The sequence below is a fragment of the Chaetura pelagica genome, unplaced genomic scaffold, assembly GCF_000747805.2.
Source record: "Chaetura pelagica isolate M959 unplaced genomic scaffold, ChaPel_1.0 scaffold829, whole genome shotgun sequence".
Lineage (NCBI taxonomy): Eukaryota > Metazoa > Chordata > Aves > Apodiformes > Apodidae > Chaetura > Chaetura pelagica.
This window is the reverse complement of record NW_009954535.1, coordinates 1,118,625-1,135,797: the sequence shown is the minus strand read 5'-3', so window position 1 is coordinate 1,135,797 and position 17,173 is coordinate 1,118,625. Positions and strand designations below refer to the sequence as shown.

General features: G+C 42.9%; 1 protein-coding gene across 1 annotated transcript in view; it reads right to left on the bottom strand.

The window, feature by feature from the left end:
* Positions 1-4,903: 4,903 nt before the first annotated feature.
* The window catches only part of WWTR1 (WW domain containing transcription regulator 1), a 21,729-nt gene continuing 9,459 nt past the window's right edge, over positions 4,904-17,173 (bottom strand). The window contains exons 3-6 of the mRNA XM_010004749.1: positions 12,737-12,921; positions 6,789-6,922; positions 6,143-6,255; positions 4,904-5,088 (exon numbers count right to left, since the gene is read on the bottom strand). Of these exons, the coding sequence (XP_010003051.1) occupies positions 4,904-5,088; positions 6,143-6,255; positions 6,789-6,922; positions 12,737-12,921 (617 nt within the window). The remainder of the gene's footprint in view (positions 5,089-6,142; positions 6,256-6,788; positions 6,923-12,736; positions 12,922-17,173) is intronic.

Genomic DNA, 17,173 nt, shown 5'->3' with positions numbered 1-17,173 from the left:
CCCCTGCTCCCTGCCCTGCTCCTGCTCCTGCCCCTGCTCCCTGCCCCGCCCCTGCCGCATCCCGCACCCACCTCAGGGAGGTCTGCAAACCGCGGCTCACCGGAAAACTCGTTTTTCACATAAGCCTCCCCCCAAACAGGTGGGTCTTACTATTCTCTGGCAAAGTGCACGAGCCCAGCCAGCAGAATTACAAAGGCCTAAGAGGTAGCCAGTGCAGGCACTGCGGATGACGCAGAGGGAGGAATGCGTTCTGAGTGCCCGGCGGGACCAAAGCCCGGGGAGGGCTGTGCCCGAAGCCCCTGCAGCAAACCCCGCTCTCTGCGCGCTCCGAGACCCCACAGGGAGGCCCGGCGGGCCCAGCAGCGGGACCGCGACATGAAACTGTTGTCTGGAAAAGCCTGAGCGCTGAGAGGCCTCCTCTGAAACGCCACGGTCCCAGGAACCCCTCCTTGGGAAAGGGGTTTCTCACAACACCCCGGAGCAGCATCTGCACAGGGCCCTGCTGACCAGGCCGGGGCAGGGATGCACCTTCCCCACAGGCTGACTGACCTGTAGACACAAACATGCATCCAGTGTTGCTGCCAAAGAAACTCGGTTAATATTCCGGAGTAAATAGGCCATGAATTAGCAAACGTGTTTCTCAAAATAGGGTCAGAAGCTAATAGACTTCACATTTCTGTTTTGTGAAGGTTCCAGAGCTGGTCTACGTAAATGGAAGATAATGTTGGAAGCATTCTAACATTTAATTAGGCTGAACTATGTAACAGAGTGAATCACGGAAGAGTATTAAAATGAATCTTAAATCACCCATGTCATGAACCATGACTATCAAGACCAGATATTCAAACGCAAGCCTGGGATGTTTAGGTTTCATGGCTTGTTGGTAGGAAAGAAGACAGGTATTTTCTTAATGCAGAATGTAAGAAACTTCTTGAACAAGGGATCACACTGAAAACAATGCACTAGTTAAGACACCAGCACAGAATTTAACAGCAAATGGACTCGGTGCTAACTCTTCTGCTTGGACATAACAGTATCAAACAAACAGTAACAAAACATTTGTTAGTGAATTAGGAATTACAAGGTGCCACTTAAATAAGTAATGGTAGCCCTGGGGAGTATGTTGTAAGTAAAACTGTAACCACTGTAAGGGCCAGAACAACTACTAATGAACTGAAACACAATGGCAAAATAACTAATTTCATTTGCTAAGTGCTAATAACTTAACAAAAAATGTCTGTCTTTCGCACAGAATGTCTGTACCTTTATTCCAAGCAGTGTTACACAGTTCTCTAGGGAGCACATACTATAATCCTCCAAAGGAAAAAAAAACAATTTAATAAACCAATATGCATCCAAAATATTTCAGTTCATTTATATTTGTTTTTCATGTACAAGATCAAAGGAATTTAAAAAAAAAAACAAGTCAGAATCAAACCCTGGATACAACAGTTTGATCTGATTGCTTTTGATACATACAGTTGGTTGAAATAGAAAACAAATGCTCACACATGTCATATAACAAAATGAAAAAAAAGTAAATAAAAAAGTTAAAGTACTAGCACATACATGGATGTAGTGTATTAGGAAACAAGTTCATTTGAACATCTATGTTTATCTATGTTTTTCTGCATTTAAAACAGTCTTTAAATGTCTGTTTTAAATGTCTTCCCTTCCCCCAAACACCACTTGTTGTCAAAAAGTCAAACCCATTCCTGCCCCCATGTACATTCTACGAGTATTACAGGATACAAACTGTAATTAACAACATCCCATTACTTCTGTATCACTAAGATTTTTGTATGCCACCCTCAGTGATGGTCAGCAGTAAACTGTCCAGCTGGCACATCTATGGTATTTATACTACAAGTAGACAGTGTACATTTGGTAAAGCAAATGTTCAAAACCTGAAAAAGAACAATGAAATATTGTCAGCAATAAATTCAGTTTTGTAAGATTAACATACGCTTTCAATAATTAAAAAGTTCTGCTATAAGCCTGTTTAAAGCCAGGAACTTTTAAAAAAGGTAACTCTAGAATGTCAATTTTGTTGTTGCTACACTTCATCTGACACATCCTCTCCATTACAAAAATGAAAAGCTTAAAGAATCACTTTCAACTTAACCATGATTTGGTTCATGACTGAGTGAAGACCCGACCTAAGATCCTGGCAGTTGTTTTACACTGGAAGTTTTGTTTCACACAGCACCCTCCTGTTCCAAATCTGCAGCTGGTGTGTTATGGAAGTCATAAGGAAATATAGTTTACTTTTTTACCTATTAAAGGTCTTTGAACCAAGACACAACCACCTGAAACACCAATGAAAGAGGAATAAAGTTTGTAGCTTCACAATTCTGACAAACGTCCACGTGACTTCACTAGAAAACAGCACTAGTCTCCTCTGCAAGAAGCTCGGCCTTCAGGTGATGAAACCAAGCAGAAGCCAGCCCAGGCAGGCTCATCCACACCCGCTGAGAATCTGACCTGCCTGAACCAGCCTTTCTGATGACAAAACTAAAATTTGCAAGAGTACAGACTTACCAGCAAATGAACAAACTGTCTAAAGATGATCTAGTGACGAGCAGTATGAACGGGCTGACTCTAGAGCTCAGGTCTGCAGCTACTGCCCCTTGTTCTAGCACCAATGGCTTCAGCTCGCTGGGCCAGCCCTGCAGGGCTGGCAAGCTGGCCTCACAATTGGCATCACAACCAGACACCAAAAAACCTGCCATTCTTTTACCAAATTCAGTCATGTCACTGAAGAACAAAGCCTTGGGACCATCTGTTTTTTATTTAGGCTGACAACCTGAAGAAATCCTTAAGAAAGAGATTAATCATAACTACAGTAATATTGGTCGGCCCTGCACGGTCCCCTGTTTGTTGAAATCCATGCTACCTCAATGGTTAGCACTAGCAAAAATAATTTAAGAAAAAAGAAGAATAAAAGAAACACAATGCCCATTCAGTAATGAAATTCTGTGCAGACCACTCTGCTGTCCCATCTCATTTCTATTAAAAAAAGCCCCAGAACATAAAAAGAGCTACTTTTCTCTACGTAACAAAACTCGACAACTGTAGGTCTTTCCCTTCCATCTCTTTTTCCAAAATTTTGGTGTGTGTCCTTTTTATTTTCCACCTTCAGACACCATGTCCACCCAGCAGCTCATCTCTGACCAGGCAGTTCACTGCATCAGGTTCTCCTGTGATGTTTTTTACTGAACACTGGTGATTTGTTCCTGCGTACCCCCATCTGCACCACCTGTCCTGGCAAGGATCTACATTTCTTATGGAATCACCTGCCTTCCAAACCTGCTCCACCTTTCCATCGCTTCATCTCTGACCTTTTCACCCACCTTCATCCACTAGATGGAAAGAGCCTTTAGTGATCAATATTCTGGTGCACAGGTAAGATCCAGTGTAGTGGTGTCAGCGCTGGCAAACACACTGACACCGAGTGCTGCGTCTCCTCCTCTCTTAACGCGGCCTGGATCAAGCTTAGAGAAAAGTTCCAATGCCTTTCATAAAAAGACTTTTTTTTTTTCAATATAAAAAGCTTAACATTCATTGATTATAAATAATATAATTTCAAAATACTTAAGAATTTCAGGACTTCATTTGCATTTCAGGGGAACTGCAAGCTTAGTGTCCTTGATGCCTCCTCAGTCCCAAACCTCTGATAAAGAAGGATTTGTAGGATACACAACAGGCAGGAATACACAGAACACACTGCATCTCCTGTACACCAAGCACAAGAAGTGAAAGACTTAAGAACTCAGCAGCTTTACCAGAGCAGTCACAATACTGCCTTGGCCTTGCCCTGATAAAGTTACCATCTTTTTTTCATGTATACAACTACATGTATTTTGACACTGTCAGTTAAAAACATCACTGAAAACAGCACGAGCAAGGGTTTTCACCACTACATATGACATCAAGAAGCTGTGCCACTTTTTCCAGACCTGATTTTAAAAGCACATTTCTGCATTGAAGATCTTTGCCACAGTTTTTATATATATAAAAAATTGTTTGTTCATATGTTACATTACAAAATTGTAGTGCTTAATATAACAAACATCAAAGTCTAAGATCTTTTAAAAAATGCTTTTTTAATACTACATTGCTTTGTTCTTAAAAGGCAACAATCAGTACCAGCCTGCTTTATTTTGCAACAATATTGTAGTGTAAAAATACTGCTAAGCAATTCTGGTACTTTCAAGATTGGAAGTAGTATTTTCTTAAAACTGTACAGTAATATACTGAAAAAACAAATGGCAATAGTACTGCTTGTGCCTTTACAAATACACAATGAGAATTATTATGGCTGATACGGCCCAGATTTGATCTGTATTCCATACAGCACAGTTACTTACTAAAAAATGAAAAAAAGATGTCTAAGGCTTAATTAGGTTGATAAAAAAAGGTTCTGATACTATTGTCATAAACACAGTAATAAGACTGCTCTCATGGTGTGATCCTGTGCTTGTTTTTTGAACCAAGTGACCTAGTAGTTGGCTTTTGTGATGCATGGAGAGTTTGTGATGTTAATCAATACCAAGGAGATCACTCAGGGATGCACAAACACCACCTACTTTCTGTCCTTACAGTGAAACATTTCTGCCTGGTGTGAAAAGGTAAATAAGTATACAGATGGGTAAAGTAGTGTGCTCTTTTTTTCAAGAGGAAGAAATATATATGCATATAAGTATTTATATATATCTATATATCTGTATTTTATATTTAAATTAGTGTCAATCAAATCCAGGCAGAGACTGAACTGACAGTAAAGATAATGTAACAAAAGTCATTAAGGCAGCAAGTTGTGTCCCTTGAGGATTTTCAGATACTCTACCCCTGTCTCAAGAGGAATAAGTGAAATGCTGAACTGCATTGTAGGCCCAGTCGATCACAGCCAGGTCAGGAAGGGCTCATTTCTGTTGAGTACTGACTCCACGTCGTTGAGAATAGGGATCAGGTCTTCTGACTCTAGAGTCCCAAGATCAACATTTGTGCCTGGAAGACAGTCGAGGAAATCTGGGAAACGTGTTTGCTGTGGATTTATGTTCATTGTTGTCTGTGCTATAGTTTCTCCTAGGAAAAGTAAAAAAGAACCGTTGAAATACCATACTTCTCTTGTGGGTAATTTAAAATAACTTCATTGATGTAAAAATTAGACTCCCCTTTTCCCATAAGCACTTGTGAGCATTCCTGTCCTCTTAAAAATGTTATCTCAAAACCGTATTTGCTTGCAGAATGCATATTCTTCCAAAAATTAATTTCATACCCTTGCTTTGCTTTCAGAAGCACAAAAGGCCCTTTCCAGCAATGTTCAAAGCAATCAGCCTCTCACCTTCCACTTGGGAAGCCTGATAGCTCAGAGTTCACAACAGGGAGAAATGCAACTGAGTCTTGCCTAAGGCCTCTGACCTGCTCTCTGCACGAGGATGAATGCTGTTGTGGGGCAGAATGGAAAACGGGCTTTACAGCAATTTAGCTCTGCAATACTGTAACACTTTTTCATAAATTAATAATAACAAGCATGAAAAATCTTTAAGAGAGAAACTTTTCACTCTTTGCATCATCTAGAACTTCTGATGACTTCAAAAGGAAGTTTAGGTGAGGAAGTGCTGAGAATTTCAGTATCTGGAAAAAAACTTTGTTTATTTCCTAGCAATTTATTTCAGTATTTTAAACACCAGGAGAACACTGATATAAAAATAAATACATACCAAAATCTATGATAGCTGAATACATTCTATTTGAAGGCAAACCCAACTTGGCCATTATTAATGATATTGGTTTCCCACAGTTAGAAAACAGTGATATGTACCACGAATGTAGCCCAAGACCAGACTTTACTCCTCCTACCTTCAATTATGGTAGGAAAACACTAATTAATGCCCACATTTTCCAACCTTTTCTTACTTGGTTTAGTACCAGTCCAAGACAGACTAGTAGAATCTGAACCTGCATTGAAGCTGAGAACCTTTTAGGCACTAAATACCTCAGGCATTTTCCCTCACAGTCTGTTCACTTGCATAGCAAAGCCAGAGATTATCCTTCAGTATGCAACTGTAAAACATTACTGATTGTAACACAAAGTTATTAATATAATTACAGTTTAAGCCAACTCAGTGTATTCTACCTGTATCCATCTCATCTACGTTGCCGAGGAAATCCTCAGGAGTTGTTGGTATGCTGTAGCATCCTAACCCCAGGCCACTGTCCGTGCTCTGCTCCCTGGAATGGTAGGGCCCACTGCAAAGAGAAACAGGAGAAAGCTTCAGTCCAGATGTTCTGCCAGACACCCCATGATCATGGTGGCTGGAAAAAGACAGCACAGTAGGTGAGCTAGTAAAGTTAAAGGCTGGGGCATTGAGCCTCATTCTAAACTGTTGACCCCTTATGTGATCATGTTACATCAGCCCAAATATAAAGCAACTGAAGTGAGGCCACTCTGAAATTTTTAAATAAACACATGTTGATGTAACTCTCCAGACAAAACCCGCTCTGATAGCCTAGAAAGATGGAGTTCATTTATACTTAGGGAATGTACCTATTCTACTTAGAGTCATCTACATACACATTATTACAGACATTAAAATCACCTGTTACCATTTGTTTGATTTTCCTAAGATTCCTTCTTGAAGTGTAAACTGCAAGATTTCAGGTTACACACTCAGCCATGCCCCTTGTTCACAGTAAGCACAGAGAGGCTGCTACAGGAACTGCTTTGAAGGTGCAGAGGAAGCATCAGAACCAGTTTCCCGATGAAGACAATGTGAACTTGCCTGTTCAAGAACGGGTCGGATCCATTATTTGTGATCGGCCTCATGTCTGGTGCCATGGCTGGTGTGCTCACACCTGCCTGCACTGGGGCCAGGCTGTCTGACTCCATGGGAAGTTGTCTGCACAGAGCAGCCTCCTGAGAAGGAAAACACATACATGGGAACGGTTCTTCCAGCAGCTCAAAAGTACTGCATCGTGTAACAAGCAAACATGTAATAAAGACACATCTTATTTAGGACAGTAATTGTAAACAATGTCACTGGTGACTTTACACAGGTGTGAAGAAAAGGCAGAGTGACTTCCCTACCCACCCATGCTGGCTTCAAACACTGTGGAGTGTCCCCTCCTACCCCAGCTGGAGCCAGGCCCACATGCAGGGCAGGCAGCTGTGCTGGGGGCTTTCTGACCAGCTCCACATTGACCAGAGAGCCCTGTTCTGTTCAAACTGGCCTTGCTCCTTTGGTGTGATGGACACCACAAAAGGCTCAGGTAACTGGCAGAGCTCTCAGGCTGGCAGCCAGCTAGACATAATTTGCTGTACACCAAAGCAGAAGAACATCATATGCAACCATTGAGTACTTTACATGAAAGAAGAAAACCACTGGAAACAAGATTGTGACCCAATAATCTTTAGAATGAACCCTCTGCCTAATTAATAATCATCTGCCTAATGGCTTGTCTCATGTGCTCTGTCTTCAGGATGGCAAAAGGGCCATAAGAGCCAAAGGAAACTTGTTCCAGAACTCCTCTGGAAAGATAAATACTTCTAGCATCATCTCTGTGAAACAACCGTGACATCTAGTGGTACAGAAGTCTATATACCAGCAGTTTGGCTCCACAGGATGTTAACACAAATACCCTCAGATCTTAAAATAATAAAGCTGTATCTGATTTTTACCTAGTTTACTCAAACTTTTTTTTTTTTTAATGAAATAAGCAAAGGAAATATTTCATTTCAATCCTGCTAAAAAACTTTTCCCGACCAAATCAGTCATTCATTCTCCCAAGTACAGAAAATATTAATATGATTAATATGTTTTGAGGATAGAATACGATGTTTACTGTATTTTCAATTGATTTCTTCATTGAGGAGGACCAGCCTGGCCTTTTAATGAATAAAATGCAACAGTTATCCATTGGGAATTAACATATATAGGTGCTCATTAATGCAATGTTTCCTTTATAATAAAATTACCCATGTATTCACTGATAAATAATAATTTGTATTAAGAGGGTGTAATTATTTCATACCTGTTAAGAATAAATAGCCTGAAGATTTTTAATAGTTTATGTATGACATTACTTTTGCCAAGTGACAGTTCTAGTGGTGATGCTTCTATTCATAATTACATCAGCTGGAGTCTATGAAAATGCACAAACCTCAGGCAATGGGCAGACCAGCTTTTTTAACTGTCTACATGAAGATACTGAAAGTATTTTTTTTAAATACAAGAATAGCAACCACAGCAACACAGGCAAGGCTAATGCTAGGAAAAAAGCCAGGAAGAAAGAAACAGAGAAAGTAAGAGGGAAGGAAGATAGATATGAGGAGGCAGGATGTACGTATCCAGGATTAAAGTCCAATCCAGCAATGACATTCATGTTGTTGATACTCGGGCAGTATATTTTCAAGTCTCACTGGACATTGTTGCACACTAAGAAAAGTAACATCAGGACAGGAAAAAATGCCTTCTAACCTGCAGTTAGCCTGTGCTTGCTGCAAGAGACAGGCACTGCCTTCCTCCAAAATACCACAAAGACTTATCTATACCATAATGTAAGGGGAAAAACCCTCAACATTGCTAACCTCTGTAACTTACTCCCTGTTTCCACAATAATTTAATTTTCAGAAGTAGTTCAGAATAGACTATTAACAAAGTAAGAACAAGGGCTGAGAGACCACATTACTGCATCAGGCTGTTTGTCCTATGGTCAGTAACTTGAACAGTCAGCTCTTTGAGAAGGAATTTTGTTAAACTTGAAGGTTCTTCACTGTACTGCCTTCCACAAATAGGGAAGCATTGCAAAATGCCCATCCTTTCCAAGGCCCTGGGCTCACTGATCCTGCACAAGGTGCTGTGAATTTCACAGGTACTACAGACTTTAGAGCTGCTGTTTTCTGTCCTGCAGCTGACCCAAGCAATCAGGGGAATCCAGTGATCCCTTTGGAAAATGTGGTGCCAACTACTGCTTCGTCCATGAAGGACAGATTCATAGCCAGGCTGATAAATCATGTCCCTAGATACAGTAATTGGCCCTCTTAACTGCAACAGGGCCAACAATCCATTCCAGGAATGTTTAATCTACGACATGATTTAGACAGACCTTGCAAAGCAAGACAGTTTGGAGCTGAAAAACCTCCAGCATCCTAAAGACTCACGCTGGCATTTACAAAATCTACGTTCCTGCCTTTGTTGCAAGAAACACTATTCTTATTATAAAATTACTGGATCTACTCTCACTTGGGGAATGGTGTGGCACCTCCTGTGTCTTTGTATCAATATATTGCATGTTACTTGTGATATTAATTCAAAGTGTACTTCATAAAATGGCACAGCAGGCTCCTGCACTCTAGAGCCACAGGTGGGGCAAGCAGGGTACTAAAGTGAGCTCCTCCTCTGCTGCTGCCTGATGCAGGGGGTTTGTTCAGAAGTTACATTACAGCTTTAATACTGCTACTGATGTGGACTTCTTCACTTCTTTGCTTTTTTGGTACTATTGCAGTGATGGTCAATAGTAATGCATCAATTAGGCAGTCACAAAAGCTGTCTAATAGCCCCGTCTCCTGTTTGTTTCAAGCTTGATTACAAGGTTCTTAAGAAGAATATTCAGGAATCTCCTAGCAAAAAATACCAGAGACCTCTGGCAGCTCTGGGAATAGTGATATTACAGTTACATTCCTCAAGAACAACCTTAGCTATTCCAATGAGTTGGCAGCTCTAGGATGCAGGAGTGCCTCCTGTTTGCCAGCAGAGATAATCCTTAGCATTGAGTTCAGGAAGGACCAAATGCCCATAATGATCTCCTTGGCACTACAGCATATGCTCTTTTAAAAAACAAAGGGAGATTTAACAAATAAATAACTAAATATATTTTTAAAAAACCACCACAGCACTCTGACATCAGAAAGGCATGCCAAAAAGCTCCATCAGTGGTCATTTGCAAAAATCTTTACAAACTTCAAAGCATTGCAGTGAGTTGAGTTACTCAGTGCCTCTGAACACAACTCTGCTGCAAACCCCTTTTTAGCAGTATGCCAGACAAATCTAGAAAATCACGATCACATTTCCTGGAACCCCCCCCTGGCAGAACTGAACTGAGCTCCATGCTTAGTTGCCAAACTGTCATTTCCAGCTGGGGCATTTTTACAGTGAGTTTACACTGCTCATTGCTGCAGCTCTGATTCTGCCAGTCCTCACACTTAGGGTGGAAAGTGTGACATCAGATATTGCCTGTGCCATCAGTAAATCAGACTATGGGCCAGTCTGTGCAGTGGAAAGAGCACAGCAGGACATTCTTCTGCTCAGGCTGTAGAAGCCCAGCTAGGTTCTACTCCGTGAAGGACAAAACAGGCATAAATCTTCATCTGCATCCTCAAACACTGCTCCTTCTACAGCCTCTTTTGAGCCCCTGCATCTTTTGTGCACTTATTTATGCAATAGGATCAGGGGAGCAGGAAGAACCTCTGAGAAGTGTTGCCTTTTTGTGACTGGTTGCACCTCTCCAAACAAGGTGAAAGGTGGCACTTGTGCAGACAGAGACATGCTGGGACATCTTCCCTGTAGGGCCTTTCCAGAGATTTCTTGCTGACATCACCTCTACCTCCCTCCCTTTCCAAGAAGCTCTTCAGCAGCAAGCAGATTTTCCCTTTTCCTTTGGAAAGCTGACAAAAACAAATCAGTAAGAAAGAAAATTGACTCTTTCCAGAATGATAAAACTGAGTAAGGAAACATTTAACTAGAAGATGTCATGCTGGTTTTCTGAAATGCTGCTCTTCCTGTGCGTAACTCAGTCTGCAGTTCTACAGGCCTTACCAGAGAAATGAAGAGGAGGACAAAGAAGAAAACAAATTCCCTCAGCAGAAAACTTCCAGAACTGCCAATTCCTCCCAGCTGGGTGTGCTGCTCCACCCCAGCAGCTGCAGCCAGGAATGGCCGTGGGGAGCCAGCAGCTGCTGCCAGGCCAAGGGAGGTTTGCGACCCTCCACAAGAATTCCTGCCCCCTCACTCTCCCTGCACCCCTCGCACTCATGAGCAGCAGTGAGCACACTTACTCAGCGTTTTCCCCTTAGACAGGTTACACTAGAAAAGCAAAAGCAGCAATGAAGGGTCAGGGCAGGAGTAACTGTGCTGGAACACTGAGGGCTCCAGAGGGATTTGTCGCATTCTCCGCAGCTGCCAGGGTTCAGGAGTGCTCAGGTTACTGGCAGGAAGTTCACAAAGTTCTGCTGGGAAGGATGGATTTTGCCTCTTGCTTTCCTGGGGGGGGGGAAATATGTTGTTCTGAAAACTTCAGTAATGCAAAGTGATACTGCCCTGCTTTGTGCAACGTGGAGCTCACACCAGCTCCATGGGTGCAGGGTGGAACTGGGCACAGGAAGCCGGAGGCCTGGTTAAGTAGCGCACAGAGGGCTGTGCCTGCACCAGTGAAACAGTCAGCAGAGCAGGGGGACCAGCCCTCCTCTGAGTGGCACAACTGTTCTGAGGCTTAATTTGCTCCTGTCCTGAAGCAAGAAGAGAGCCAAAGAGAGTAAAAATAGCTAAACACGTTCTTAGCACAATGACAATTATGACTAAGCTCATACCAGATATCCCCACACCCATCTCTATTATGTTGTGAGCATTTGACAGTGAAGGAGAAGGTGGGCAAAAGACCTGAGATCACTGCTCAGGTCAGAAACCACCCCCTGGTGTATCATAATGTAACTCCCCAAAATTAAGGGTAATGGAAACTGAACATGGGCACAAGATGTTGTTTTCTGTACAGTTTCCACACTCAGGTCTGAAGCATGGAAGTCAAACACAGCCCTGACATGAGCAGGTAAAGAAATTCAGAAACTCTAGTGGAATCATACCTGCCTTTCACTCCGGCTCAGCAAGAGCACCAAGAACTTGCTGAACTTTGAGCGCATACTCTAGTGGAATCATACCTGCCTTTCACTCCAGCTCAGCAAGAGCACCAAGAACATACATATTCACCAAAGACCATGGGAATAATCACAGGCAGAGATAAATATACTCCATTTACCCTGTTCCTGAGGGAAATACATTATTTATTTTGTCTGAGGAAGCTGATTAATACGCCATGCAAAACACATCACTGTCAGTGGAGCTGTTCATAACAGAAGAAATGCAATTGTTAAAACTCTTTATTTCCTTAAGGTGCTGTAAAGGAAGTTACGTATCTATTTTGTACAATATGAGTCATTACAAAGACCTGAAACTCAAGAAATAGAACAATAAACAAAACATCCACAAATAACTATCTCCAGGAAGTTTTCAAATCAGAGGTATTCATGTAAATGTGAGTGTGATTTCATTTTAATTCCAAGGCAAAGGGTGCGAGTTACAGAGTTGGGATCAGAGTCAAGAACAACTCGGGCTTTATCTTCAGTGAAGCATGAACACAGTCTGCTGTGCAAACCAGGTTAAATGGGGAGCTAATGAGCAGTAACTGCACAGACCACAATTTGGTCCTTACACTACCTCTGTAGCTGGTAAGAAGCAGGTCTGCAACTCCTGACAGATGGCCATGCTGCCCTTTGTTCAGTGACACTTTAGAGAAAAAAAATGAAACGTTCCACACGTATTAGCTTTTTGGTTACCTGTACCAAACCCAGTGGTTAATCTTGACATAAAGTAACAGAGCAGCTCATTGTACCAGGTAAAAATGTGGATTATTGAACTACAGGCTGTTGAACAAAGTAAGGGAGTAGCACCCTTGGCGTTACCTGTCGCAGCAGCTCCTCCTGACGCATCCTAATTCGCTCCCTCTCCATCTGGATCCTCTGCAGCCTCAGCTTCTGCTGCTGCTGCTGCTGCGCGGTGAGCGCGCCGGGCAGGCCCCGCAGCGCCGCGCCGGGGGGCACCTGCTGCGGGCCCAGGGCTGTGGGGACAAGGACATCAGGCTGGTTAGCTGGGCAGTGCTGGAAGGGAACAGGCCTAGGGCTCATGCTGCTCGTGCACAGCAGGGAGTTACTAGGATGGATGCATTTCAAACAGCCAAGACAGCTATTACATCTGGCAAGATCTGGGACTAGTAACTGCTTGGTAAGTTCTTTTAATATTTCATATCTGTATAAAACATTAATACCTACAATGCAGCAAATATTTATATTAAACCTAGTATGTTCAAATATTTACCTAATGATATGCAGTAAATGACACAGAAGTTTTTAACTTCAAGATTCCTCTACAAATGTGTGCCTATAATATGCAGTAAGCCCATAAAAAGGTTTTCCATCTTAACATACTTCTTATAGATAGATCTAAAGTAATTATTGTAAGAGTAATTACCAGCATAAATAATGATCACTGTGTGTGCTTCCCACCACTGTGAAGGAGACCCACACTTTTTTCAATGACATGCAGATGAGAGATGTTCCAGTTAAGAACCAAACCTCATGGGAGGTCCTGGCAGGCTGCAGCCTTCCTCTATCATCATGGACAAACCACACACCCTGTGTACTCATCTATAAATAAGGCTTAGTATTACTCTTATATCTTGCAAAAGCATTTTAAGCACTCTTTCACACATCATAGTAATGAAAAGCAGCTTGACTGTAACTGAAGGAAAAAGTGCATCTAATGAGACCCAGCGACAAGCTGGACTGTCAGACAGTTCAGAAGCAGCACAATAAAAAGAGATCAGGAACCTGAACCTACATCCTTCCATAACAACATTATTTCACTTTTTCAAAGCAGGTGAAATGCAAGGAAAAAATAGTTGAATTAAATCAGTACCACATCAATAAGCTTCAGCTCAGCTCTGTGCCTCTCAGACCTGACATATTTGTGCCGTGTCCATGTCTGACATGAAGGACAGACACAGAATGAAAGGGGCTGATGATTTTACAGCCTGGATCAAATGCATGCAAAATGCTGAGCTGACCTCGCTCTGCCAGCCCCAAGTCAACATTTCTCTTTGCAAGGCTGACTTCAGGCCAGCCAGCCCCACCAGCCCAGGCCCTTTCCTGTTTCCCCACAGCCTGAGCGTGGCCGCTTCCCAGACACGAGGCTGACACACACCTTTCCTCTGGCAGAAATGTTTGCATGTGCTCACACCAGATCTGCATCAGATTTCTCCTTCTCTGCAGTCTAGTGTCAAACATGTCCAGCTTGTAAAGACTATGGAACCACCTGAGAGTGCAGCTGTGTGGTATTTTAGCTCCAGTGGCAAATCCAGATCAAGAAATAAGCCCAGTTAAAAGCAGCCCTGCAACAACACAACCTTCTCACGGGTTCAGTTTATGTGTGGTCCACGAACAGCTGTATCCACACAAATTACTTCATGCTTCCACATGAAACCAGAGTGTTGCCATTTATCACCTCTTCCACACCCAGCTGCTTGCTCCTGCCCACAGGCTACCCCTTTACTGGCAAAAGCATTTTTGTGGCAACACAGCAAACTAAAAACTGCCTGGGGATAAAAAGAAGATGCTTTCTGGCTAGATCAGTTCCCAGCAAAAGTAACTGGGTAGCCATGAAAATGCTTGTGTGCAACCAACGCAGGAGTCCAGGCAGGATAATCTGTCTGCAGGAAAGACAGAGCACAGGCAGCACTGCTCAGTCATCTCTCAGTGGAAAAAACCCAGAAAGGGGAGCAAGCTGCAGTGCTGAGAGGGGAAGGGTAGGAATGAGAGCTGGGTGCAGAAATAAACCACTTCCATAATGGGAAAACAATATATGGAACCACATTTTAAATGGCAGTTAATCTAGTCTTATTCACATTCAAATAAGAAATATAATAAGCACAATGATATAAATTGTATCAGTGTAAATCCAGTGTTAAACTGCTAGGACCATAAGCACTTAAGCAGGAATTTAACTCCTCTTGTATGTACGAGCATGTGCTTAAACTTTTGGCATGTCAGTGATTCAGTGAATAGAACAACCATGTCAAGAATCCAGGCTGGCTGAATGATTATCACAATATGGCAACTTTTCCATAAGAAAATCACTTTCATCTAAGCAGCACATGGAAATGATAGAACCAGGCCAAGAAGAACACTCTGTATGGCGTGCCTGGGATACACTCAGGTTTAGGGTGTGAGCTGCAGTAATGTCTGTAATGGCTGTTTGCTGCCTTTGCTAGATAAACTAATCCCTTCCTCATCAGCTGATCTGTATCCATATTGAGTAAGAGCTGAAATTATACATGCAAGAAGGCAAAGAACAAGACAGGATGAAAATCACAGAATCCTAGAACCATTAAGGTCAGAAGGGACCTTAAAGATCATCAAGCTCCAACACCCCTGCCATGAGCAGAGAACCACTAGACCAGGCTGCACAAAACCTCGTCCAACCTGGCCTTAAAACCCTTAAAAGGGATGGGGCATCAACAACCTCCCTGGGCAACCCATTCCAGTTCCTCACCACCCACACAGTGAAGAATTTCTTCCTAATACCTAACCTAAATCTCCCCTCTCTCAGTTTAAAACCATTACCCCTTGTCCTAGCACTGTCTTCTCTGATGAAAAGCCCCTCCCCAGCTTTCCTGGAGCCCTTTCAGGCACTGGAAGGTGCTACAAGGTCTCCCTGGAGCCTTCTCTTCTCCAGGCTGAACAGCCCAACTCTCTCAGCCTGTCTTCACAGCAGAGCTGCTCCAGGCCTTGGATCATCTTGGGGGCCCTTTTCTGGTCCCTCTCCAACAGGTCTGTATCATTCTTGTGCTGAGGGGCCCAGAACTGTACACAGTATTCCAGGTGAGGTCTCATCAGAGCAGAGCAGAGGGGCAGAATCCTCTCCCTGGCCCTACTGGCCACACATCTTTTGATACAGCCCAGGACACAACTGCCCCTCTGGGCTCCAGCTCTCACTGGTGGCTCATGCCCAGCTTCTCATCACCTACCACCCCCAAGTCCTTCTCCTCAGGGCTGCTCTCCAGCCATTCTCCCCCCAGCCTCTATTTGCACCTGGGGTTGTGCTGACCCAGGTGCAGGACCTTGCATTTGACCTTGTTGAATTTCGTGAGGTTGGCACTGAACCACCTCTCCAGCCTGTCAAGGTTCCTCTGGATGGATCCCTTCCCTCTTGGGTGTCAACCACACCACACAACTAGGTATCACCGGCAAACTTGCTGAGGATACACTCAATCCCACTGTCCATGTCTCAATGCTGAGTTCTTTCCTTTTCTTCTGAGCTATGGTCCCAAATAACCTTCCAAATAATTTCTTCTCACAGGGACAGACAATATTTTGGCCCAATGAACTCTGGGTAAACTGCTTTTCTATCAAGCAATACTAACCTACCAACTGCAAAACAGCATAATTCCACCTGAATTATTCTTGAGTTCAATCATTATATTGTTTCATAAGCAAATTTAGGAGATGTGTCTACTTTTGTAAAGTCAAATCTAGATTTTGGACTTGTGCATGCACACATAAGGCTCATTATGTTAATCTAACACAGCTCAAAGCAAATATTAACTGGAAATGGGAATAGTATAAACCATGAGACTGTGATGTGATTATTTTTTATGTCTATTATAGAAATTAACAAGAAACAAAAAACTGAGCCATTCTCCAGCACTTCCCACAACAACTGCTGCATTCAGCTACTCTAAAAATATATTCTAAGGGTCAAAATGTTGCATGCACTGTAGTAAAACAGCTGACTCTGGGAACTAGGTGAAGAGTAATTAAATCATAGCAGATTTGCAAGTACTCCTTTGCATTGGTTCCACTGAAAGGCACTGGAATTATTATGAGCTAGCCTTCAGTTACTGCGATAAGTTTCAGTGCTTTTTTTTCTGTAGCAGCTGTCCCTGTGTGATGGCAGGGGGAAGGTGTGCTCTAGAGCAGCCTGCCCAACAGCCCTCCAGGCTGCTGAGCCTGAGCCCTAGCATTGCTGCAGGTCCTCTCCACCTTGAGACACCCCCCAGGACAGGCTGCCAGCCCAGACCTGCTGTGCTGCGCACCGAAGTGCTTCTCTCCTTTCCCCTGTGCAGACAAAAAAGGTGGATAGATTTTGTTGTAGACATACTAGAGACAGTAACTTAGGGGTAATCTTAGATACATGAAGAGCCCCTGATTGAAGACAGGAAAGGTTCACAGAAAGTGTGACTGCGGCTCTCAGGAAAACAATATAACTGATAACAAAATGTCTTTGAGTACCAGGGAAAACCTTACTGAAACATCCAGGACACTGAAGAGAGCAGTAGCAGCCAG